The sequence below is a fragment of the Prunus persica genome, chromosome G6 (assembly GCF_000346465.2).
Source record: "Prunus persica cultivar Lovell chromosome G6, Prunus_persica_NCBIv2, whole genome shotgun sequence".
NCBI lineage: Eukaryota > Viridiplantae > Streptophyta > Magnoliopsida > Rosales > Rosaceae > Prunus > Prunus persica.
This window is the reverse complement of record NC_034014.1, coordinates 12,261,984-12,286,864: the sequence shown is the minus strand read 5'-3', so window position 1 is coordinate 12,286,864 and position 24,881 is coordinate 12,261,984. Positions and strand designations below refer to the sequence as shown.

General features: G+C 36.6%; 2 protein-coding genes across 3 annotated transcripts; one reads left to right on the top strand and one right to left on the bottom strand.

Moving 5' to 3' along the window:
• LOC18774111 (DNA-directed RNA polymerase I subunit RPA12) lies at positions 674-3,594 on the top strand. The gene is made up of 6 exons (XM_007208472.2): positions 674-1,065; positions 1,854-2,012; positions 2,503-2,543; positions 2,886-2,945; positions 3,035-3,094; positions 3,211-3,594. Exons 2-6 carry the CDS (start codon positions 1,895-1,897, stop codon positions 3,283-3,285), a joined length of 354 nt encoding a protein of 117 aa, XP_007208534.2. The 5' UTR covers positions 674-1,065; positions 1,854-1,894; the 3' UTR covers positions 3,286-3,594.
• Positions 5,045-19,357, bottom strand: LOC18774829 (ubiquitin carboxyl-terminal hydrolase 8). 2 transcript variants are annotated; one of them, XM_020566520.1, is made up of 13 exons: positions 18,970-19,357; positions 18,400-18,651; positions 16,657-16,798; positions 14,111-14,170; positions 13,943-14,032; positions 12,069-12,413; positions 11,802-11,942; positions 11,539-11,709; positions 10,972-11,229; positions 10,666-10,814; positions 7,545-8,090; positions 6,526-6,799; positions 5,045-5,835 (listed from the first exon to the last, which is right to left on the bottom strand). In XM_020566520.1, the coding sequence occupies exons 1-13, from the start codon at positions 19,059-19,061 to the stop codon at positions 5,719-5,721; spliced, it is 2,637 nt and encodes an 878-aa protein (XP_020422109.1). In that variant the 5' UTR covers positions 19,062-19,357; the 3' UTR covers positions 5,045-5,718. The 2 variants fall into 2 exon arrangements, with proteins under 2 accessions (XP_020422109.1, XP_007207199.2); XM_007207137.2 differs by lacking the exon at positions 18,970-19,357 and adding an exon at positions 17,036-17,131 and having other exon boundaries at positions 18,400-18,486.

Sequence of the window (24,881 nt, the reverse complement as noted above, 5' to 3'; positions counted from 1 at the left end):
CTGTTCCGGTCCATCTCCCTTGAGATCCCAGCATTCCCTTACTCCCCTAGTATTTCTACAGTACTTATTCTTTGATCTTAAAAAATCTTACGCTCCTTCACAATATTGATGATTTATAATGCTCTTGAGCGTGTCCATGAAAGTCACCTTTCTGTGGAATTCCTTCTGAACGCGCAACCTTAGAATGAATTAGTGTACCCCGGGATCGGAATTGTTCCTGGTCACTAGCCGTCTGACTGCAAAACGCATCACTTAGCTGAATGTTGATCTCCTTGGTACCAACTTTTTTGAACCATTAGATTAATATCCAACGGTGAGTGACCACAATCTCTTGGACTCCTGTGGTCCAAGAGATCAGGACTGTATACATATATATATATGTACATTATAGTATATGTGTATGTAATAATAATAATAATAGTAATATATGTTATTAGTATTACAATATAATATATACATCTCATACATTAGTAAACATAGGACTAGTTAATCCTCCCTTTCTACATGGGATTAGTAGTCCCCTCTTAAAGAGGTGTTTTTGGTGGACCCGATATTAGCAATCCCATCTAAGACTAGAATTAAATGAAACAAACATGGTACTAAATTTAGTCCAAGCCAATCCAAACCAAGCTTGTGTACCAAATGACCCCTTAAGAAGCAGCGTGTTGGCTGCTTCGAGATTCTGCTGTGGGTCACCGCAGGTTTTAAAATAAGCAGCGTTCAATTGTTTTACCAAACGCTTTTGTTTCCAAAACTTTTTTTATAAGCTGCTTATTTATTAAGCGCAGCAATCCCAAACACCACCTAAAATTGATATTTTGGGTTTAGGGTTTAAGATTTTGGAGACTCACAAGTTTGGGATTGCACGCCCAGTTTATTTTCACTTTTTTTTTTTAATTTTCTTTTTTAACTTTTTTTTTAGTTCTCTCGCGCTCTCTGAACTCTCTCTCTCTCTCTCTCTCTCAACTCTCGGCTCAGTTATCTCACCGCCTCCTCAGTCCTCTCTGTCTCACTCATATCCTCCTCTCTTTCTCTCAGATCTCACTGCCTGGGCTTTCATCAAAGGTACGAAAATCTGACTTGGACTGTTTGGGTGTTTCTGATTTGGTGTTTTTGACCAATTTTAATTTGTGGGTATTTGATATTTGGACTGTTTTTGTATTTTGTTGTTGCTGTGTTTTTGGGTTTTGGTGTTGCTCTATTTTTTATGTGCTTCTTCATAACTGAAGGTATTGAATCCCCTAGTTGTAAGGGCTGAACAAATTGAATGCTAGATTGAAAAGCAAAGAAAAAACAGAGAGAATGTAAGGTGTTCAAAACTGGGGTGGGAGGTAGTTCCCTTATGTAACAAAAATTCTGGTTTTCTGCTCCTATTTGTATTGGAGAATATTTCAGCTGCTAGCCACTAGAAAACACAGAACAGTTGCACTGGCTCTAGATAATTGTTATAAACATTTGAATAATGATTTATGGAGATTAGTTCTCCATTATCAGAAAAATAATGATTTACATATGTTGTAGCAGTATCTGGGCATCATTGTTTACAATTTCTTCTTCAACTTATTACTCCAGTAATGTTGGTTATATAATGATTTGGTCTTTTTAATAGCTGCTGCTGGTTTGTTTGTTGAATTCGCTCTTTGGCTTGTGGTAATATGAATGAAAATCAGATATGAATTTGATTTGGTAGACCTTTTTAAGAATGGAACATGGACAAATTAAGTGCCACAACTAGCTATTTGATGAAATGCTCAACATAACTCGTGCATTTTCTTGGAAAAATCTCATTCTCAATGCACCTCTCTAGACATGTTTGGATATTACTTTGTTAATCCTTAAAGGTTTACGTGCAGGTTCATCAACAATAGTAAACGGTTCATAGGAGAGGCATTTCATGGCATATTCTGAAGGACGTGATTTCATGTTCTGCGACTTGTGTGGGACTATGCGAACATTGAGTTCAACTAAGCATGCTCAATGCCCCTTGTGCAAGCGTAAGATAAGCGCGAAAGGTAGAGGAAACTTGAGCTTTCAGCCTTTCACGTTTACTTGCATGTTTAATCTATTTGCAAGTTTTAACTTTCGTTTCAGATGATTGATGGATAAATAAATCCTCTCTGTATGCAGCAATGCATGTGAATACATGCATGTATTCCCATGTCAGCACATGTGTATTACTATATTTTAATCATATATACTAATTTCAAATTGAATTTACTTTTTGGAATTGTTTTATATTCTAAATGTTATAGATGTTAATCATGTGTTGGTATTAGGCTTTGTATTTTTCTGAGCTGTACCATTTGTGCTGCAAGTGTTACTTCGTAGTTTACAAACATTTGCGGTACCACATATACCAAATTCACGGTGTTTGGACTTTGTTATGTATGGCATAAATACTATTTTCGTAGGTTTATAAATGACTCAAAAACATTAACCCTTAACTTAATATTTCCTCTCCTTACTTTTGTATATTCCTAAAATGATTACCATTGTCTTCAGAGATCTCCGGAAGACAAATATCTTACACAGCCACTGCTGAGGTATGCCCATCTTTTGTGACAAGTTCTTATGTCTTTCATAGCGACTGCATTTGGTTGATACTATTATTAATTATGTTCTAATGCAAAAGCTACCCTACCCTACCCTACCCTACACACACACACACAGAGAAACATATATACATCTTACTGCCTAAGAAGAAAGTTCATAATCATTTTAATCTTAATCCATGTGTGCTTTTGTGTGTGTACTGGCACACTATTCCTTTTATTTTATTTTATTTTATTTTTCCCTTTTTCGGGGTGGGGAGAGATGGTGATGCTTGAATTGAGTTGTTTGTATCACCGAACCAAGGGATTACTCTATATGTGTCCTTGTTGCAGGATATTAGAAGGGAGCTAGGCATATCAATAATTCGTGAAGAAAAAGTGCAATTGCAAAAGGTAGCTGTGCTTTTCAGTTTTCATTTAAGGTGTGGTATTTGTTTGGGAATCTGCTTTTCATTTTTCTATACTATTTTTCCTCTTAACAGACAGATGCTAAAACATGTGAAAAATGTGGCCACAATGAGCATACATATTATTCCAGACAGGTACTCGACAAACGCCCAATCATCTAATTGTCTTCTTTTTCTGCTTCTTATTTTTCCTGTCATCTAATTATCTTCTATGTTGCCTTCTTTTCTTTCTTTAATATCTTTTTGTATAGATGCGATCAGCAGATGAAGGAGCAACTACTTTCTACGTGTGCACCAATTGCCAGCACCAGTTTACAGAGAATTGATATGTCAGAGGTTATATAAGAGACTACGGGGATCAAAATGTATGCGTTGATGTATGTCACTAACTGAGTGTGTTCGTAATTGAGTGGCGTAGACATGTAGGATATTTAAGATTTCTCTGATATCAAATTTTGAAGTTGTACCGTACCTAGGATTAGAGTAGAGTGAGTCGAGAATCTTTATATCCTATTTTTGCAACATTATGCACCAAATGTTAATTGCAAGAAGTTCTCCTTGTGTGCTTTCCCTTCTGCCATGAAAGGAACGAGTTTGCTAAAGTGAAAAGAACTTGTTTGCAGCATGATATGCTAACATATTAAGCAAAGTGATGGAATGTTTGTTATCGAGTTGCTGCCAACCAATTATACTGCACAGGAATGTGCTGCAAGCCCTTTTGGATTTCCTTGGGAACAAATACAACCAATGAGCCCAATTACAACTACATATTTTTCATTTTATAGCAACCATCCTAAAATTCAACATGTCAAGAAACTTTAAAGTTTAATAACTAATCAACCAAAGATAAAAAACTTTGAAATTTCATCAAACTTTAAAATGCATCTTTATCTGAATTCGTTTTAAGTTAATTTACAAAAACTCAAAACCGAAATAAAACCAAAACAAATCAGTCAATACAGTTTAAATCGGCCAATTTGATCAATTCGGCCGGATTATTGCCCACCCTTAGAGAAGAAATTGGGCTACCTCATGTGGATATATAGGGAGACTTCTTATATTTCATATGAAGGGATTGAGAACCACACGAAGTGTGCAAGATGAGAATGCAAAGAAAATCATGACAGTGGTCCTGGCGTCAACACAATCAACAGGTGGGGTCTGGTCTGGTTCCTATCTTTTAATTATACACCTAGATAGGAAAGACAAGTAACGTGGTCCAACTTACTATAAATATAAATACTGTGATTTTCTCCAATGAAAATGAAAGTACACCAATGCTGTCCCCCAATTTTATTACTTCAATATATATATTCTGTACAATCTATATACTCCAATTTCATTACTCCAATTTTATTACTTCAATATATACATACACGGGCTGGCACCACAATGGAAAAGTGGGCCAAATTTTCCCTCTTCTCCCCAAGAGCACCCAAGCTCAATTCATGTAGAAGACAATCTTGAGGTGACCCAATATAATACTCCCTCATACCCCTCCCTATCGAATGAAAAAAAATATATATATTCCCTTTCTATTGAGAGATTCCTCAAATAATTTTTTTTGAGAGACACCCTTAAGAATCTCTTACAAAAAAAATTTCAACGATCTAAACCTTAAGTCTACATTCATAGATTATTCTTGCAAAAAATTAGACCAATCGAAAACCGTTTCGACATCCAATTGTTTCCTACAAAATCAATAAACACGGTACTTCAAGAAAGTAATAAAATTTCAATAATTCAATTGAGAGGTCAAATGACATCATATTCAAATAATTGTAGAGCCCCTCAAATAAGCATATTTAAAGAATTTATCAATAGAAGCTCTATATATATTGTACAACCATGTTCTCTTTATTAAGTCTAATTAATACAAATTAGATTTGGGCAAACAAATTTATCATTCCCATTTTCTCATTCCCATTTTTTGTCATCTTTAGATAACAGAAAAGCAAACAAATTTGAGTGGTGAAAAAGGCTAGTATCAGAACAACCCATGCCACTTTATGGCATATATAATAACAGAAATTAGACAAGATGCAGCATTCTAGTAAACAAAATCAGCTTTCGCTAAATTATAGATGAAAAATATCACAATAAATTTCATTAGATATCAGGGCTCAGACGGTTGTCCAAACCAAACCCCATTTCATCACCAACCAATAAAAAATACACCAAAAAAATTATAATAAAGACTGGAGAGGAGTTCCATATGTCCAAGGGGAAGAAGTACACACGACCCCAAGGTCATTGGCAGTACTGCACCCAGCAGATCATATTTACAAGATGAATGAGAAAGAAGACAAGCTCAAAAGCTAAAAATATTACTGAGCGTTGAAAAATAAAGATCGCCAAAATGCTAATACAAAGTTACAAATTAATGAATTGCCCATCAAATGTCTAATCCCAGTTAAAAAAAAATTACACTTTCATAGAGCAGATCACTTCAGAAATCTCCCTAATCCAGGGAGTTCAATTCTCTTCATCAAATGGTTATAACTCTCTACAGTATCCTAGGTCCCTCTTTTTGTCATTTGTCACTATGTTACAATCCTCTAAGCACCTCCTCTATATAGGTCGGTACCGTCACTCTTTCGAATTTCCCCCATTTTCATTCACGACGGAAACTCTCAATCCGAAATAAAGAATGCTGAAGACTAAAAGAATGAAATTTTGGGGTTACAGTCCTAGGACTGATTTGAAAAATTCACTCACCATGATAAAAGGGCTTCCAAAGATGCATCTCAACTCTGATGTCACACTTCTATTACTCTTCTGTAGAAAAGAACATAAGCAGCTGAAGACTTTATCTTATCCTGGCTGACAGGGTTAACATGGCTATCATCAAAGTCATACCACCGATCAGCCCCATGCTACACCAGGAAAAAAAAAAAAAAAACCGTTGAACTTCAGTGTGAAGCAACATAAGTTAACCTATGCATCAAATCATACCAAATTACAAGAAAAGGGAAAATAAGCCTCCAATTTACAGATATTAGATTAACTAGATCAAGTTCTCTTGTATGACTTGCAGTGCCTTGATGGTATGAGGACAATTTTAGTAATTTATCACTAAGTATGAGAGACATTAAATGAACCCCACAGTGAAATTTTGCAACAAAGTGCAAAGCCTCTCAGGTTAGATGTCGAAGAGATTTAAAAACAGAAAGGAATAACTAGGTAACTATAATTAATTCAATTTCTTCAAGCATCCGGTCAAATCTTGATGCTACCAGATTAAGTAGCAAAGTTATAAGAATCTATGCCTCAGCTGTAATGTCTAGTCACCAACCATATCGTGTAGAAATTAGTATTGCATGTTTTCACATGATGCATATAACATATGGAGATTCCAATGCAATACTCTTCGAGAAAGGGGAGATGATAGAGGTTACAAAGGTTTGAACCGAAATGTATTAGCTCTGAGTCCATAATGTTTGAAATGCGAACGTAATATATAATTCAAAACAAGTGAACAGAAAGTTGATGAAATTCTTCATTCAGATATAGGAAAAAAGGCAAAAACTAAATGAAAGAAACATTGAGCAAGAAGCACCACTTACGTGGACAAATGCAGTATAATGACCACCCCCCATGCTTCCATAGTGATTACTAACTGCATAGAGCATGTAACGATTACATAACTGGTCGCTCCTGTAGGCAATGTATGTTGACAAATCAAGATTATCATCAGGGAAGTCAACATATGTCTCTAGCTTGTTCTTAAAACATCGGCTATATGAGAACCGCTTCAAATGAATCACCAAGATCTCTGGCAGTCTCCAAAGATCCAACTTCTTACTGGCTTGACAATGTTTTTTGCAGCCAGGGCAATACCTAAAATAGCAATAATGGTAGCACACATTATAAATACCTTCTCACAAAGTAATAAAAGTTTGAGACCTTGTACTAAACTCTAAATACCTTGTCTTATACCACGAGAACATAACATTATCACCCTTTGTGTGTTAGTCCTAAGTATCAAACTAAGCAATAAAAACGAGTAATACTTGACGGACCACTATTTTGAGCATTACAAGATCATTTACCAATAGTTGATGGGGATGCTGTTTAGATGAGGATGTTGTGAAAATATAGTCAGATAGTGAGAGGTAAATTGATATAAATAAATAAAAATTCATGATTTAACAGATATTACAGAAGAAATTTTTTTGATTATGTGATTTGTTCGAACAAAAGCGATCCAGCACAAGTGAGACGTTATAAGTTTGGAGCTAATGTCAATGGCATCACAAGAAACCTGTAATTATGTATTTTGCATAAGCAATAAAATAAAGACGCAACCAGAAGGGCTTTAATATCCTAATCCAAACAGAGAAATCTATAGATGACTGGAAAACGATTTCATTCCAAAATTGATGTCAAAAGTACTGCAATGAGTAAATGAAATAACAACAATTTCACATAACCTACCCAACTGTCCTTGACTCTACGAAAAAAACTAAGTGAACAAACCATTACATTCAGTGATCAAGATATTTCAGCTCTTCCAAATCATAGGTGTATACAACACAAAATACTTCAAAGCTAAATTTAAAAGGCTCAAGATGCACCAACTCACCACATGTCTTCTGGTCCAAGAGGTTCCTCCTTCAAGAACGCTTCAAGACACTTATACAGAGAAACAGACTCCTGAGGCTTTTTCGCAAAAAGGCTAGACTTGAAAACCTCTGCCAATGAGCTAAGAAGGCGAGTATCATACTCTCCAATGTACTTTTTTGGCCAACATACAAGCACATTTAATTGCTTGGACTCTTCTTTCTCTACTATCTCATTCATTCCTATCTTTTTATCCTTGGAAGTTCCCTTTTCATCTGTTATGTAAAACTGAAAACCAAAATCCAAAGGTGAGTCAACCCCATTTCCATAGCAGGAGTTCACACCCCCACCTAAAACAGGAGGTGTTGTATCCTGTGTTCCACTGACTTCTTCAAGAGTGGCACTCTCTGAACTATCAAGACATTCTTGGGAATCATTTCTAGGTGTTTGAAATGGCTTAAGTAATTTCAAGTACAAATTGCAGATATCTGATCCACTAGCAGAATTACAAAGTCTTGATACAAGAGGAATTCCAAAGCTTGATGTCATTTTTCCATGCATGTACTGGCTGACAATATAGAACAAATAAGAGGGTTAAGAGTGGCATGTACTGCCTGTCAGAAAAAGCAAATTGTACACAGGACCCAGTATGTCAATGAAGAACTAACTTATCAGAGAGCATATTCCTTAGTCTTGAAAATTACGACTACTAGGAGATCAAAATGCTAGGTGTAAATTATGAAAAATACCCATATTGCGTTTTCTTAAAGACAAAAGTCTTTTTTTCGGACCAAAAAAAAAAAGAATTCATATAATTACAATCAACCAGTATATTCTCTGCTATTCCCAGATTGGACACTCTTTTATGGACATTCAGCTTCAACATACACATAGCCACACATTTAAATGCATCTCCAAAAGTACAAGAAACTATCATTTTTAGTTAATAATGAAACAAGAAACTATCATTTTTAGTTAATAATGAACTTTCACTTTCAGAATGAAAAAAGGTTATATACAATAAAACCCTTCACACGGAAAAAATAAAAAATAAAGGAAAACATTATTGTATTCAGTGCCTTATTTCAACAAGAACAAAGTAAAATTAGTTTTGTTGGTGGAAACTAGCTGATAGGGCTGTTCAGCTGAGGAAACTGCAACCTTATCTGATCCAATGTTTTTCCTGGGTTTCCTTTTGATTCAATCTTGAGGAACCCGATGAGGTTGCTTCAGCCTTGGGTTTGGATTTTCATAACAACTAGAAACCAATTGATGCAGGACTCATAGGACCTAAATTGTTTAGTTTCCTAATTTATTTGTTAGTTTCCTAATTCTTTAGTTTTCCAAATCCTAGTAGGATTTCTAAGTTTCCTATTTTATTAGGAATAGGATTTCTGTTTTAGCTGGAGATTTTAATCCTATTGTCTCTAGGTTTTAGTTTGCTACAAATACCCTTATGTAGTTCTTTAAAATTCAGTTTTGAATATTGATTAAACCTTCTCTTAAACTCTCTGATTTCTGCCTGCCTTCTATCTTTTCTTCCCTTCAGCTTCTCATATTCTTTTCTGTCCTATTGCTCTGAGTGTTTAAACTAACACACCCAGGGCTGTGCTACATCACCAATCCAAACAACTAAACATATTTTACGTAATATTGATATATCAGGAGGCTACAGTCTTTTGGCTGTTGTTTTCAACTATCAAAAGCCTGTAACAGTTTACCAACCAAAGGGACAAAGCTAATCAAGCTCTAATCTCTCCAGCAGCCTCTTTTGAATATCCTCTCCAATTTATCTGCCACCTCAATTCTATTCCAATGCCATTTTCAAGAACCAAAGTGGCATCACCCACTCTCATGGTCACAGACTCACAACCCCATCTCAATTTAACCCTTATTCTCCTTCCTTTTTCATCTCCGCTAAGCCCCCAACTCACAAGTACCCTTTCTGATCTGTTCTAAACTATTGCTACCATACAGATCTCAGAATGGGTGGGTTCAGTTTTCACGTGTGCATGGCATTGGGCCACAGACCTTGTAACCCAAAGAGCTCAATCCATTAGAATCTAAGCATCCAACACAAAACCAAATGGCAATGGGTGGAGAGGCCCAAGATCATTTAACCCACTAAGGCAAGGCTTCTATTTCTAATGTGGGATAATACTCTCAACACGCCACCTCACATGTCGCTCTCGTAAGCGTGACAGGGGATCACATGTTAGGCCCAACGTAGATAACCTGGCTCTCATACCATATTAGAATGCATGCATCCAATCCAAAACCAATTAGCAATGGGTGGAGACTGGAGAGGCACAAGATCATTTCAACCACTAGGGCAGGGCTTCTACTTCCAATATAGGATAATACTCTCAACAAAACTAAACCAACCCATGAAAAACCCTACTGGCTACATCCGAACAAAACCCAAATTCAGGTCTCCTAAGTCAACAAAAATATGAGATCACAAGAAAAGACCGAACGTCATAGCACGCCATTGCATATATCAAGAAAACTCTGTTGTTTTGATAACGTTACCTGATGATACATTTGTTTTTGTATCCAAAAGAAAATCTTAACAGTTGGATCACCTTCTGAGACCAATAATTCTAGCCTCATTGGCATAAAGTAACCCGTCACGTACACATCTCAACAAAAGTCTTTCATAGAACTAAACTGTTTTCGGTAACACCCTTTTCTTTCACAATAACAATAAGGAGCACCCACTACAGTAAAAACCATTCACATCCATGCAATGAATGTAGTGTGGTTGACAAATAACTTGAAGTTGCTTTAACATAACAAATATTGTGATTCTAAAAGAAATCATCTGTGTTACATGTGCGCGCATGAGCTTAATAGGCAAACTAAGATTCACTTACTTTTTGGTCTGAACTAATTTTCACTTCATAACTATTCAGAATATAAAACATTGCTACTGAGATTTTCAATTTAAATTTATTTATGCAGGTTACACCTATTTCCATTGAGCTATAGTATTCTACATATAAAAAACAAAAAAGAATACAACTCCTACATAGCGTCCCTTCTTACAACCTAACTCTGTGCAACTTGCATACACAAATTACAATCAAATAAGAATGGAAATTGCCACTATCAATAGATTGGAAAAAGAAGATAATACTTACTCCTCCATCAGCTGATGCATGAACACGACCAAAGGGAATTGCTCAACATCTTTTATAAACCGAAAAGCAACTAGCTGGTCTTGATCTCTAATTAAAGATAATGAATCAGATGGTTCCTCAAGATAACGTAAAATGCAATTGTTGTATATCTGCACAGAACTATATATCTTCAGAGATCAACCAGATAGGAACACAAAGACACACATGTATATATGTGTGTGTATGTGTGTGTGTGTAACACGCATATCATCCAATAGCACTGGCATGCAAGGAACTCATATCAGATACTCTAGCACTGAAAAATACCTCAGCCACCAAAAAGGTTTCATTAACCCCCAATGAACATGCAACACTTAAACCCTGGATGAGATCTTCAAATTTTCCATGCTTGGGCACAGTAATGGTATATTGAGATGGCTGAGAATTTCCATCAGTATTGACAACTGTTAACGTCATTGTCCGCATCATTGTTGAAGGTAAAGGTAGCGAGAGGTACATAAATGGATCAAATGTAACAGACACCTTTTTGCAAACAGGACAAACTAATGTTGATTTATATTGACCCTGCAATGTATAAAAATAGAAAAGGGTGATGCATTTGGTCAATAGAGCTGATAAACTTATCTTTGAAAATAAGAAAAATTCACCTTATATTAAACTCTCAAAAAGGAAGAAAAAAAGGGAATGGGGATCCAATTTGATGAGCTATTTTCTGATCCGGGTAATATTTTGGTAATAAAACCTTGATTAAGAACTCTAGACCCTGTAGGTTCATCATCAAGTGCATCTCAAAAGTAATTAATGCACATTGCTATCCATATTTTAGTACAGCAAGTAAAGTATCGAACCAAAAGGCAAATCTAAGATGCTCACTTGGCACACATCAACAATGATAGAGTCATTGCGGGCTAAATGATTTCGCCAATACTCATCAGCTACCTCTTTATCTGATCGACCATCACCATCCTTAACTTCTACATAAGGCTTGCATTTAACACGATTAAGATCTTCATGAAGTCCATCCAACAAAAAAGCCAGGAGCTCCTATGACAATAATATAGTATGATACATGAACATCCCAACCCTTATAGACCTTGAACCCAAAAGAGAGAAATTCCAAAAAGAAGTTCACTAACTTGGGAATCATGTTGATTAAAGCCATTAAACTGCGGAGCAAATCGAGAAAGTTTTGACTTAAACGTCCGTGGAGCCACTGGAGTTGCTCCAGGAGCCCATAACTTCCTTAACAGATCTCCAAATGCTAAAGCAATCTCCCCCTGACAGAGAAGGGCATAAATTAACAGACTGTAAACAGATGATAGACTCAGTAACTTGTTCTTCATTCATACCAAGTAATGTATTAATTAATAAGTTTATGAAGAGTGCAAAAAAGGATGACATACATCCATGCCCAACGGATTGTCCGGATTTATTTCTCTACTATAATCTCCAAGAAAGTAGTCAACAAGCTTTGGGGTGTGGGCTAAGCACTGGATGGAACTATTCATGAAACAAGTATTTCCAAGGTTCTGTAGTCCTGTCAATCCTAAGGAACCAGCTTCGCAAGAGCTTCCCCAGACTGAACGAATGAAATTAGAATTTGTGATTCCACCAGAACCATTCATCATAACTGAAGAACCACAACAGGAACTTGCGATGGTAGAATGTTGTGCGGCCCTCTCATCTTTTTTCCCTTCCCTGCACTTAAAGGAATCTGACAACCCATATACTTGCAACTCCAATGGGATCTGCACAAAATCATACAAAAACTTACAACTATTAGAGCTTGTGAATCAAAATGACATAAATCACAAAAATGGCAGCCAATAATTCAGAATTCAAGCCCAATAATTTACTTTCCATATAAGAGCAATATGAATACATCCTGCGGACAATTAGCAACTTAAAATTGGCATTAACTCTAAACAAGATACAGCGGTGCCACTAACATCCCTAAAAGAAAGAAAGCATCAATTATATACGGCCAACCTAACAAGTCAGTATATGTGTTCCATAAGACTAAATTGAAGCCCGGGAAAAATGTGCAAAGAACTTGGCAATAGCATTAGACTTTTTCTTGCCCGAAATACCACAGCTTTTGACTCATACAATTTTGAAGAGTTACGACATTAAGGCAGTTGAAGAGAACAGTCTATGAGACCACTGGTACAAATATCAGGTCAATAAATCAACAAGATGGAAGATATATTTATATATATACACACATATATGTATACTCTTAAGAAAGAAAAGTCATACACTACCTAGTGGACAGGAACAACACTAAGACTTGCCACAGACAAGCTCCAATTAGTATCGTTTTTAAACCAATATACCCATTGAAGCTGGCATTTAAGGGAATTTATCAACGCATCCCACATAAACATAAGGGAATTAAACACATTTAGGCTGTCCCATACCAGAAATGAAGCACAATGGACATGCCTCAAACACATGAACTGTGTATGAACCCAACCATTTGTGAGAAACTCAAAACTGGCCTCAACAATTTGTGCTTGACTGTAAGGATTTAGTTCAGTTACTTATCATGCAGATAAAGGGTTTATTGATTTTTTGAAGTATTTTATGCTAAGTTTTGGACAATCCATTTTGGTGCAATTTGATTTGGTTGCCATTATTTTAGGAATTTTAATTATGTCATCATTTGATTTTATTTAGTTTCCTTCTATATTCGAACCTCTTTCCACTACTAGGCCCATGAATAAATTGAGAGATCACCGTGATTTGGCCTCCCTCTTGGTCTTCTTCTCGTCTCCCTTTTTTTTTCTCTATCTCTCCCTATAATTTCCCTTTGGGTCCTACATCAAAGACTCTAACAGGCTCCAAATTCCATACAATAAGATGTTGAGGCATTAAAGTTCAAATAAACTTATCACCATTAAAACCATATATAAGCAAGAAAAAAAAACATTTCATTTGTTTAATCGAACCTAGCTGGACCTGATCTTGAGCACATATAGATTTTTCAACCCAATCTAAAGCATGAATTTTTAGCTCATCATACAAGAGTTTACCAAGCTACCAAGCTATCAAGCCAAAGTTTACCAAGCTATCAAGCCAAAGTTTACCAAGCTATCAAGCCAAAGCATGAGATACGGCAGTGGGTAGATCATGAGTATAGCTTACTTAATATCAGACGGAAGATAGCAAGAATAGTAATCCAACTGAGAACACGAAACAAATTCTGGAGTATGCAGAGTAGCAGAATGGTTGATGACAATGAATTAACAAGTGTCCATATCAACCTATCACTTACCCCTTCTGACTGCCGTTGATAACTTGGAAACTTACTTTTCTCATTTGTAAAAAATAAGCTTGTCTGCCCAGAAAAGTCCCAGATGCGCAACTGGTGCAATAACAGAAGTTAAAAATCCAACCACTTTATCCTGATAAAATAACATACTCAAGTAAAGAGCTTAATTACCATCTCAGACTCCACACTGAAGATTTTGCAGGCTCTCTTGAAGAACTCGACTCCATTATCCTAACAGAAAAATACAAAAATGAGAAAATAGAACATCATATTAACATAGGGAAGACAAAGAAATCCCGCAACAAGCAGAATCACCAGAACCAATTTTCCATGGGTGGAGTGGCCGAGGACATTATATACTACTATGCAAGGCTTTACATTCCCAATGTGGGATTCGCTCAACACACCCCCTCACATGTGGTGTGACTTAAGCCAAGCACATGGATAACTTCTATTGGGTGAAGTGAGGAGCACATGCAGCCATTGGGCCTGACATGCATATAGCATGCTCTGATTCCACAAAAGAAATAAAGCATCCAACTCAAAAACAATTGGCAATGGGTGGAGAGGCTCACAACATTATATACTACTATGCATAGCTTTAAATTCCCTGTGTGGGATTCTCTCAACAATAAGTGATTCTGATAAGGTGTAGGTTTTTCATCAAAAGAATAAAAGGAAAAAGTGCACTCCGACGAACATGTCAATAAAACAAATAGTTACGGATCCATCCTTTACTTTTAGTTCCATTTTAAGACTTGAGTATTTTATCAGTGAATAACTGACCGGAACACATTGTTGGACAAATGTTTAAAAACATATGTCTGATCATAAGTTCAGCAATAAATCACTTACTAAACGTGTGATCATGAGCTCTGTCTCATTAAGCAAGTTCCACTAGGAATCTTGCAAAATTTAAATTGTATCCTTTAAATCAGCTTTTCCCTTTCTCTTATATTATCTTACTACCTCCATGGCACATTGTTTCCATCAATGGTATGCAGAAATTAAGTTTCAAAATAAAACCCCTACCCAAGTCACTGAAAAGGAATTTAAGGGATTAAAAAAGAAAAAGGGAAAAAAGGGAAGTGCTATTACCACCCACCAATTTAATCACCATATCTACCAACTTTTCTCACCCTCATTAAAAATATGAAAAACTACTGATGCAGGATGCGTAGGACCTAAATTGATTAGTTTCCTAATTTATTTGTTAGTTTCCTATGTTCTCTAGCTTTCCAAAATCTAGTAGGATTTCTTTTCCAGATTTCTAAGATTTCTAAGTTTCCTATTTTATTTGGGTTAGGCTTTCTGTTTTAGCAAGGGATTTTTATCCTATTATCTCTAGGTTTTAGTTCGCTATAAATACTCCATGTAGTTGTTTAAAATTCAGATTTGAATGTTGAGTGAACCTTTTCCTAGAACTCTACTGTTTCTGCCCTTTCTTTCAACTTTTCGATCTATAACTTCATCTCTTATAATCTTCTATGTTCTATTGTTTAAGTGCTTAATCTAATACCGGCAGGCTGTACTACATTACTACCACTACAGAATCCAGCCATTACCTTATATATAGGTAATCAAGTGCCAAAGAGAATTATAAAAACCTCCGATTACTGCCTTAGAAGGGCCCTATTTAAAGAAATCAAATTTCCAACCCCAAAAACCCATTTGACAGGAAGATGAGACACTACCTCCCATCTCACTAGATGATCTTTCTTCCCCTCCCCATGATCACGCATGAGCTTCTTAATCCTTTTTGCGACCTCACTAAGTAAATCAAACAATTAGAAAATAGACAGTACTAAACAAAACGCACCAAGGTAAGTATCCTGCTCCTAGACAAAAGACAACTTTCCAACTTCTTTCAACCTTCTTAGACATGGAGACCACAGGATTGCTCTATGTTTCCCTCCCTAGAGGAAGCCCCCACACTTCATCGACCAACTACCACCAAGGTCTACTTATATAGGCAATCCGAGAATAATCAAATGCCAAAAATAATCAAAATTCTACAATGGCAATCCCTAAATTCAGAATATAAGCAACTAAATAATTATTTAATCCCTAAGAAAGTGATAATATATCAAACCAGAGTTAACAAGTTCAAATATTCTGAACCTGTCTAAATAATTTAAAACTTACCTTATCCAGTACTTAATATATATAAATTATGGGGCCAAAATACCCATATTTAGTGTATTTAGCCTCTCTTCTACAACCCGACAAGCCCAAACTTTGTGTCATTTTGTTAAGTGAAAGAGCCCAAAGTGCAAAAGGGGATTGAGATAATAGTTGTCTGGAAAAGGTATGAAGCCAGGACCTCCTCATTAATGAACGGTAATCATTTAATCAGTAAACTGAGTAGCATTTCAACAAAAATGAACACCAGCGGAGTTGTAAAGTTGTTCTCATTTCATCATATCAAAAAATAACGCTTTTCGCTAAAATGTTGAAAGGAAATAATAGGGAAAGGAAAAAAAAAAAAAAGAGAGAGACAGAGGTACAGAGAGAAAGTGACGATCCCTCCAAATAAGTATATACTTTTTTTTTGTGACGACCATTAAATTTATGCTTCTTAAAACGTTTGCATCTGCATGCAATATAAATCCATTGCTTGAAATTTCAAATCTTAGCCTTCTGAACATTAAGAACACAAGGCCAGAAGATAACTAAAAATAAAAAACAGGAACAAGACATAATCTACATATACTGACCTTTTTAGTAATCCTTACTCCCAATGAATTTGTTTCTCGCGGAGCAGAAAGTCTGAGTTGTAGAGGATAGACATCGGTCATGTCATCTTCCGCAGCTGAAAAACATTTACCATCCTTCACTGCAGCCTTAGAATCACTATGCCTACATGTATACAACAATCACACCATGGATGAGAAACTTGGCAAACTATGAGTAACAAGTAAATAAGTTAAAAGTATTCCATGAGTTGCAATGGGAGGAAAATGCATCATCGTCAGCAAAATGCCTAATTGAACATATTAATTACAAGAAATACTTTTAAACTATTATGCCTGCACGTCTGGAAACATTAAGGGATTTTTTTTTTCTTTGAAATATGCAAAACCCCATTATACATACCTCAGGTGGGTTCAAAAGGTTGCTCTTCTGAGTGTTAATGCTAGAACAAGCGTTAATTGTTCTCAAATTATTAACAGACGGGGCAGTATTCTCAAACTGCAGAATTTCAATGACGATATTGTTAAATGAATGAAATAACTGCAGTCTTGTCAAAGAATTATGAATCATTTTAATTTTCTTCTCTTTTAGAGGCTTAAGATCTGCAAAGGTTCTAGCATTGTTCAGGGAGTAGGACACAATCAAGCAATCCCAAGAAGGCAAATCCGAAATGGCTTAAGCACATCAAACTTAGGTGACTTCTGCAAGGTGAAAATTATACTGAATAATGTTCCTAATTTAAAGGCTTTGAGAGGAATTACTTTACCCCAATCTTAATGTGAAAAATAAATTAGTGGCTCAGGCTCAATTTGCCACAGGCTGCAGGTTTAAAGTAGAGACGGTGGAGCTCCCCAAAATTCATTGTACCTTAGTTTTTTTCGACAGGAAAAAGAAAATCAATGTGCCCTAGTGGTATATAATAAATGCTACTGTGTTAGACCAATTCAAAGCTCACCTAAAAGGAAAATGTAGGGAGCCAAAGTAATTACAAGTAATTGCTTACGTAGTCAGTCCATTTTCACAACTTAAAAAGAATAAAACTATAGTTGTGCAATGCAACAAATATATATAGATATTAACTGACAGGCATCAGAGGCATACACCCTGCCCTGGAATGTATCTAACTTCCCAAAATCATGACCAAATGTATCAAAAAAGTCATAGAGACCCATGCAGATCATTGAGACTTTTAGAGCACAAGTGGAATCAAACGCACAATATCTCACATCAAGGCACCAATTAAAATCCAAAGAAGCACAACATCTGATTCTAATCAAACAAATATTAGCAAGAAGCTTAGAATCCATCAGTCATTTAATCAAACAGTGGAAATGTAACTGCCCAATCTAGAAAGTAATGAAGCAAGGGTGAATAACCAAACAGTTAGAAGCTTGCAAAAGGGGTACATTCCTTGCAATATTCATGGGCATAGAAACAACTCACTTCAATCCACTTCCATATAAAACAACAAAGCGTCATTTAAACGTGAGATACCATTACGGCCCTACAAAAGCATGTCAAACGTATCGTATAATGTACAACAAAGTATCAAGTTCTAAAACACCAGAAGGACCTAGAGCCAGCTATTCATATCATTAAACACCATCTAAACCGCAAATGGCAGCATCAAGCACTGATGACTCTGGGCGCAAATTATATCAAATCCGAATTGTTTTTCAGTAGCACCTTTCTCTTTTTTCATTGAAAACACATTCAAAAGACCCCATATCATAAAAAATGGCCCAAATCGAATCAAAACCACTCACCATCTGAGTGCCTGAACCCACATTTCTGCGGGGACCAATGCATAGTCTCGGCCTGAGACACCCACTTCGCCATTTTCACCACTGTGCACAGTATCCTCCTCCCGCTTGAGATTAAATACAAGATCTGAGTTGAAAATGTTGTTGATAATCTTCATAGGTCCAGCATACGAGGAAGCTTGCGAGGTCACATACAAAATCCCTCTCTTTCCATCCGAATCGCCCAAAACTGAGTCTTGTGCATCTCTCCACCAACTGAAAACGCAATTTACATATGAACACGGGATACATGAATTCAATAAAAACCCTATGATTCAGACACTCCCAAATCTAATACTTTGAAAAATAACAATACAAGAAGAGAGACTAAGAACCTTATTTCTAATTATATAGTTAAGAAGCCTAAGTGACACTTCTCTCTAATTTCCTTTGCTCATTTCTAATTCCGGAAAATTCACAGAAACGAAAATGCATAGAAAATTTGATGAAGAAACTTCATTGTGGATTGGTGAAAGTTGTGCAGCTGTGGAAACTGGAAAAAATGAACCAAATCGAGAAGTGAATGAGTTAGACCTGTAGGGAATGAAGTAAATTTGCTGTTTGCTGTCTGAGTCGGAACGCTGAGTGGAATCGGACAGATCTTCAGAGAGAGCAACAGCCTCCATTCTCTTCTTCGATTGTGTGTATATTACATATAAAGATAGAGAGAGTGAGTGAGTGAGATGGGGACGGAGATGGCGGATTTGCAGAGAAACAAATGGAGCTTTTTCTGTGAAGAGGATTCAATAAGGAGGGAAAATATATATATTAATACGAGTTTTTAATATTTATTGGTGTTCTTACGTGGAAAATGAATATTGGAGTTTGAGCAGCTGAGAAACATATGCGGAGAGCGAATCTCATGTAAGAATTAGAAGAAGAAGATCACAGGAGGAGTGAATCTCCAATCCGAATATCCGATTATCAAACGGGTCGAATAACACGACTCATGTAAGTCGTCTATTTATTGGAGTCGATTGAATTTTACTTTAGCTTAATTTATTTAAAAATTCTGCTCTACATTTCATGTCACTCAATTTTATTTTTTTTAATTTTCTTTTTAACGAACGAAAATGGCACTATTATACAGATACATAAAAGCCCAAAATAAAAGTCAGAAAATTAAAAACAAGAACTCAACCAAATAAAATAAAAGTTCAATCCAAAATATAAATAATTTAGGTAGAAAACACAAAAAGCTAAAGCCTAGAAACAACAAGCAATTGCCGCCCCTAAGAGCATTTTCACCGACCAGCCTTGGCCCAGGCAGGAGGGGGCCCAAGCCCCAGTTGGACGTTTCAGCAGGCTTCAACTGCCTGGGCAGCACCTGGGTCCCAGTAAACTGGGCCAGTCTAAAGGCAAAACGAGCTCGTGCTCTAGCTTGAGGGCTGCTGACGTTAGAGCTGATGACAACCTGACGTCAGCGCCCGGGTTTAAAATATTTTTACCGTTGGCATGTGAGCTGACACCAGGCTGGCGTCATCCTTGATATCCACCAACAGCTAGAAGCCACATGGCAAGTTCTAGGTTGTCTGATCCTTTTTTGTCCTCCAATCCAATGGTTGCCTTTTTTTGTGCGTTAAAAATCCGAAATTTTTTTTTTAATTATTTTTTACAAATTACCAAAATATTCTGAACTTTTTTTCTATAAATACCTACCAATATTCTTCACTTTCAACACCAAATCTTCATACATTTTCTTCTCCTTCTAATATTATTCACTTTATACACTATATTTTTTTTTATTCATCATCTTATGGCATCTTCTATCGAAGTCGGATGGGCGTGGACAACCATGGAAGATGTTATGTTGTGTGAGTGTTGGGTCCAAGTTGGTTATTGTCCGACCACGGGCAATGAGATGAAGTTCTCTCATATGTGGAGAAAAATTCATGCCGAATTTATGAAAGATCGGGTTCGGCTCGTACAAAAATGGTCTTGGCTAGTAGGTGGAAAATTTTGAATAAAGAGTTGGGGAAATAGAGAGATGCATTGGCAAAAGTAAGGGACGACCATCGAAGAGGCGAAAATCTTGGCGATGAGGTAAATTATTTGTAATTTCCGTTTTATTAAATTTAATGTCCTAATTTTTTAAATGTTTCTTGCATTTCCAATATATTTTTTTAATAGATTATGCAAGCACAAATGTGGTTCGGTGCTATTGGCTAAGGCAAAAAATCTTTCAACTATCATCAATGTTGGGAGGTGGTGAGAAATTGTTCAAGATTCAAAATTATTCCCACGAGTCTGACCATTGTGTTGAACGAGATGAGGCTCCATGATTCAACGGCATCGGATTCTCATTTGGATTCCTTGATGAGTCAAGACTCACCAATCCAAAAGGAGCCAAGGCCTATTGGGAGAAAGGCAGCGAAGGCCAAGAGAAGGAGTACTTCCACTAATGATACTACAAAATTTTTGGAGCAAATTGCTCTAAACGGCACCATGAGAATTGAGAGAGACATGAAAAAAGATGCGGATGAGAAGGCAATGAATGAAGAATATGCAAGAGAAATGGAGTATATATTCAAACAAGATATGGAGAAGAAGGATCGAGAAACCATGGCCATAGATACAAGCCATATGTCCCCTTAAACAAAGTCATTTTATAAGCTAGAACGAAAGGATGTTATGAGAAGAAGACTTTTCCATGACGATAGACCTAGCAACACTGATTGGTTAAATGATCAAAACCATTAGATTATATTGCTTGCCTTTTATTTAATTGCATTGCTTGTTTTTTATTGAATTAGTTGTATTTCTTGTCTTTTATTTAATTAGTTGTATTTCTTAATTAGTTGTATTGCTTTTCTTTTAGTGAATAAAGAAATCATTCAATAAAATACCTTTTTACATTGCATACATCAAACTAAAGCATAATTAAAAACAAAACACAACCAAAGCATAATTCAAAACAAAACACAAACAAAGCATAATTCAAAAACAAAACACAAACAAAGCATAATTCAAAACAAAACACAAACAAAGCATAATTCAAACGACGCATACATCAACACAAAGCATAATTAAAAACAAAGCATCTTCACTTGACTTCATTCACCGTCATTGCCTCTCACCACCCATAAGTGCTCTATCAAGTCAACTTGACGTCGTTCATGAATATAAGACGATTGCATCTCCGTATATCGATCAATCATACGGTTGTTGAAACGACCATCCCTAACCAACGGTTCATGCTCCAGTGGTTGTCCATTTGCTCCCATAGGCCTTTCATAAATTCTTGTAAATGCCGTGTTCATGGGATCGGGTTCGAACACCTCTGGAGTATCATAATCATACTCATCCTCCACAATCATGTTATGGAGGATGATGCACGTCATCATAATGCTTTGAAGCACCTCCTTATCAAACGTATGAGTAGCACTCCTAATGATTGCCCACCAAGCTTAGAGGATACCAAAACACCTTTCCATATATTTCCTGTAACCCATTTGATAGGCAACAAATAATTTTTCCTTCTCCGATTGGAGATGCGGAATTGTTTTGACAAATGTCGTCCACCTCGGGTAGATTCCGTTTGCTAGGTAGTGCCCACCCCAGTAGACAATATTGTTGATTTTATAGGTGATATGAGGGGGTTGACCTCTCAACACATCGTTGAATACCGAGGATTGACCCAGTACGTTCAGATTGTTTTAAGATTCGGCAACTCCGAAAAGGCATGCCAAACCCATGTATCGAATGAAGCAACGGCTTCCAGAATGATACTTTTTCGCCTTTTTTTATTCCCATAATCTCCTTGCTAGGCAGTTGGCAATTCTTCCATTGCCCGTGCATATAGTTGATGCTTCCAATCATGCCTGAAAAACCTCGAGTTTCAGCTTTTTATAGAAGCTTTTGGAGGTCCCTAGGCATAGGTTTGCGAAGGTAATCCCTGGTGTAGAAAGTTTCGATTGTATCACAGAATCTGACCAAGTTCTCTAGAGTAGTGGGCTTCCCCATCCTAGCAATCTCATCCACCTGGTCTGTAGATGCACCAAACGCCAGCATTCGAAAAGAAGCTATAAGCTTTTGCTCCTGGAAAAGCCCCAAAACCCCAGCAACATCACTTTTCTGAACGAAGTATGCATCATAATTGCAAACATCCTGCATGACTTTATTGAACAAATGGGGTTGCATTCCATATTGCCCTCGAAAATCAACATTGGAGTACACATAATTTGGGATAAAGAAATCTTCCAAAAGATTCTTACCCCGAGAATGCCTATGTCTGTCTATGTTCGGGCCACGACCAACTTGTAAACCACAATGGCAGCCTTCCCTTGATAGATCAATCATACCCACTATCATGGCAACTTGTTCATCATCTTCTTAATCCTCCATTTCGTCTTCAGTTCGTCGTCTTCTTTCTTTAATTTCTCGCTCTTGCCTCAACAAGCATCTCCTCATGTCTGATATTAAGAGTGGACTATGAAATCTAAAATTTGAGAAATGAAATGATAGAGAAGATATAGTGTGACATGTATGAGTTGAGCCTCTGGTTTTATAGAGAGATTTAGAAGATAGAGATGATACATGACGCGATTTTAGATGGTGAAAATCTTATCTGAAATCTGAGATTTGTATTTTATAATTAATATCGACACGTGACACTCGAGAATCTTATCTGAAATTTTAGATTTGTATTTTATAATAAATATTGACACGTGGCAACCGAAAATCTTATCCGAAAATTTTATCCGAAAAATTCATTTGAATTATGAGATATGAATTTTATAATAAATATTGACACATGGGAACTGAAAATCTTCTCCAAATTAATTATTTTGGTAAAAAAAAAGAACTAAAAGTGAATAGTATTTGCTTTTTACGATGGCAATGAATGGAAACACAACAAGCCTTTTGCAAGGGTTGCCACTATTCACATGAATAGTAACAGCCCTTGCCCTTTGCCATGGCAAATGGGTGGAAGTGCTATAATATGCTGCCACCGCCATAGACAGAAGAAGAAGAAGGTTCATATAAACCAACAAAGGGGATTTGTAGAGCGTGGAATTGGGGAAGCAAGCCACCAACATGCATCATGCTCAAGCAATCTAGGTAGTGGTCAAAATTGACCATTAAACTACAGAGCCCACACCTCCATATCAAGATCTTAGATCTGAGGATGGGTTGTAGGGGAGAAACATCAGCAGCAAACGAGTAGACAACCAAGAAAATTCTCAGGAAAGAGGAGGATATTAGGGTTTGAGTTTTCGTGGGAGGAGGGAGAGAAATAGACTGATTGAGGGTGAGTGTATGAGAGGGAAAGAGGGTGAGAGTGGTGTAATGGCTAAAAATAGTGGGGGAGGAGATGTGGAGGAGATTTGGGCTTACATCTGGAAAATTAAGAGAGAAAAGGCAAACCCAAACAAACAGAAAAAGAGAGAAAGAAAGCCACACCAGAGGGTAGTAGAGAAGCCATAATAGAAGTGGTAAAGGTGCCGTCCCGAAGGGTGGTTGGACAACCACAACTGCTTAGAAGAGGTCGGTGGGGAAGGAGAAAAGTTCTAGAGATAAGGGGGAGCCCCTCTCTCTAAAGCTCTCTTGGGTTGAACCTTTCAAATTTTACTTTGCAATCAATCAGTTTTTTGGATGTCTGTATTTGAGTTTTTAAATCAAATGACCATGATTGAGATCTCGAAGCATGTTTCCCTTTCTTTATGAGCATCACGTGAAATGCACTTGAGGAAAAGAAAAAATATTTTAAACAAAGGCAAGGTCTTCTCCTACGTGTGAACTAGACCACCTACTTGGGGTAAACCATGTCTTGCTCTAGCCATTATTGCCTCTGTGTGTCTCATTCTCCTTAGCATGAGCATGACCTGGTTTGAGGAGGCATGAAGTAGCCTTCAACTATCTTCGCGCCTGTTCCTTAAGCGTTTTCCCTAGCTATTTGAGACAGGAATGAGTGTGTCCCATTTTCTCGATGGGTGCCCTAAGCTTCAGCTAGTCAAATGACAACATTGTGTGTGTAAGGAATGTTTAAGTTGCAGTTGGAATGAGGTTAAAGTAGGAGGCGTTTAATGATTCAAACGTAACAAGTAAGAATTCAAATTTTACAAATTTATGGGTTTAGGACTTGTGTGCATTGGGTTTCATATTGAATTCAACCATACTGTTTTGAAGTTTGAATGAGCCATCCCATTTTTTGAACACATACTATACTGATTTGTATGCATGCACTCAGGAAAGAAGATGTTATAGGGTTGGAGTTTAAAATGGTAGAATTAATAGAGAAAAATGATATGAGTTTTGCAAAGGTTATGGAATTAAGTGTAAGAAATGACATATTCAATCATAACTCGCAAGGAAAAGTAATTAGGAGATGGTGGTGTTGTTCAAAAGAAGGCTTGATAAAAGAAAAGTTGAATGGCCTGCCAAATACGGTGTAGTCACCTAGGTCGTTGACAAGAGAGAACTTTTTGGCTTTTATGGTAAATTAC

Bases quoted from the DNA above. Each gene is read 5' to 3' on its own strand.
- LOC18774111 (XM_007208472.2), top strand. From the start codon at position 1,895: ATGGCATATTCTGAAGGACGTGATTTCATGTTCTGCGACTTGTGTGGG. The intron at 2,013-2,502 runs GTAGAGGAAACT...CATTGTCTTCAG, and splicing joins GCGTAAGATAAGCGCGAAAG to AGATCTCCGGAAGACAAATA. The intron at 3,095-3,210 runs GTACTCGACAAA...CTTTTTGTATAG, and splicing joins ATACATATTATTCCAGACAG to ATGCGATCAGCAGATGAAGG.
- LOC18774829 (XM_020566520.1), bottom strand. From the start codon at position 19,061: ATGGAGGCTGTTGCTCTCTCTGAAGATCTGTCCGATTCCACTCAGCGT. The intron at 14,033-14,110 runs GTAATTAAGCTC...TTATTGCACCAG, and splicing joins TCAGTGTGGAGTCTGAGATG to TTGCGCATCTGGGACTTTTC. The intron at 10,815-10,971 runs GTATTTTTCAGT...AGTTCTGTGCAG, and splicing joins AAACCTTTTTGGTGGCTGAG to ATATACAACAATTGCATTTT.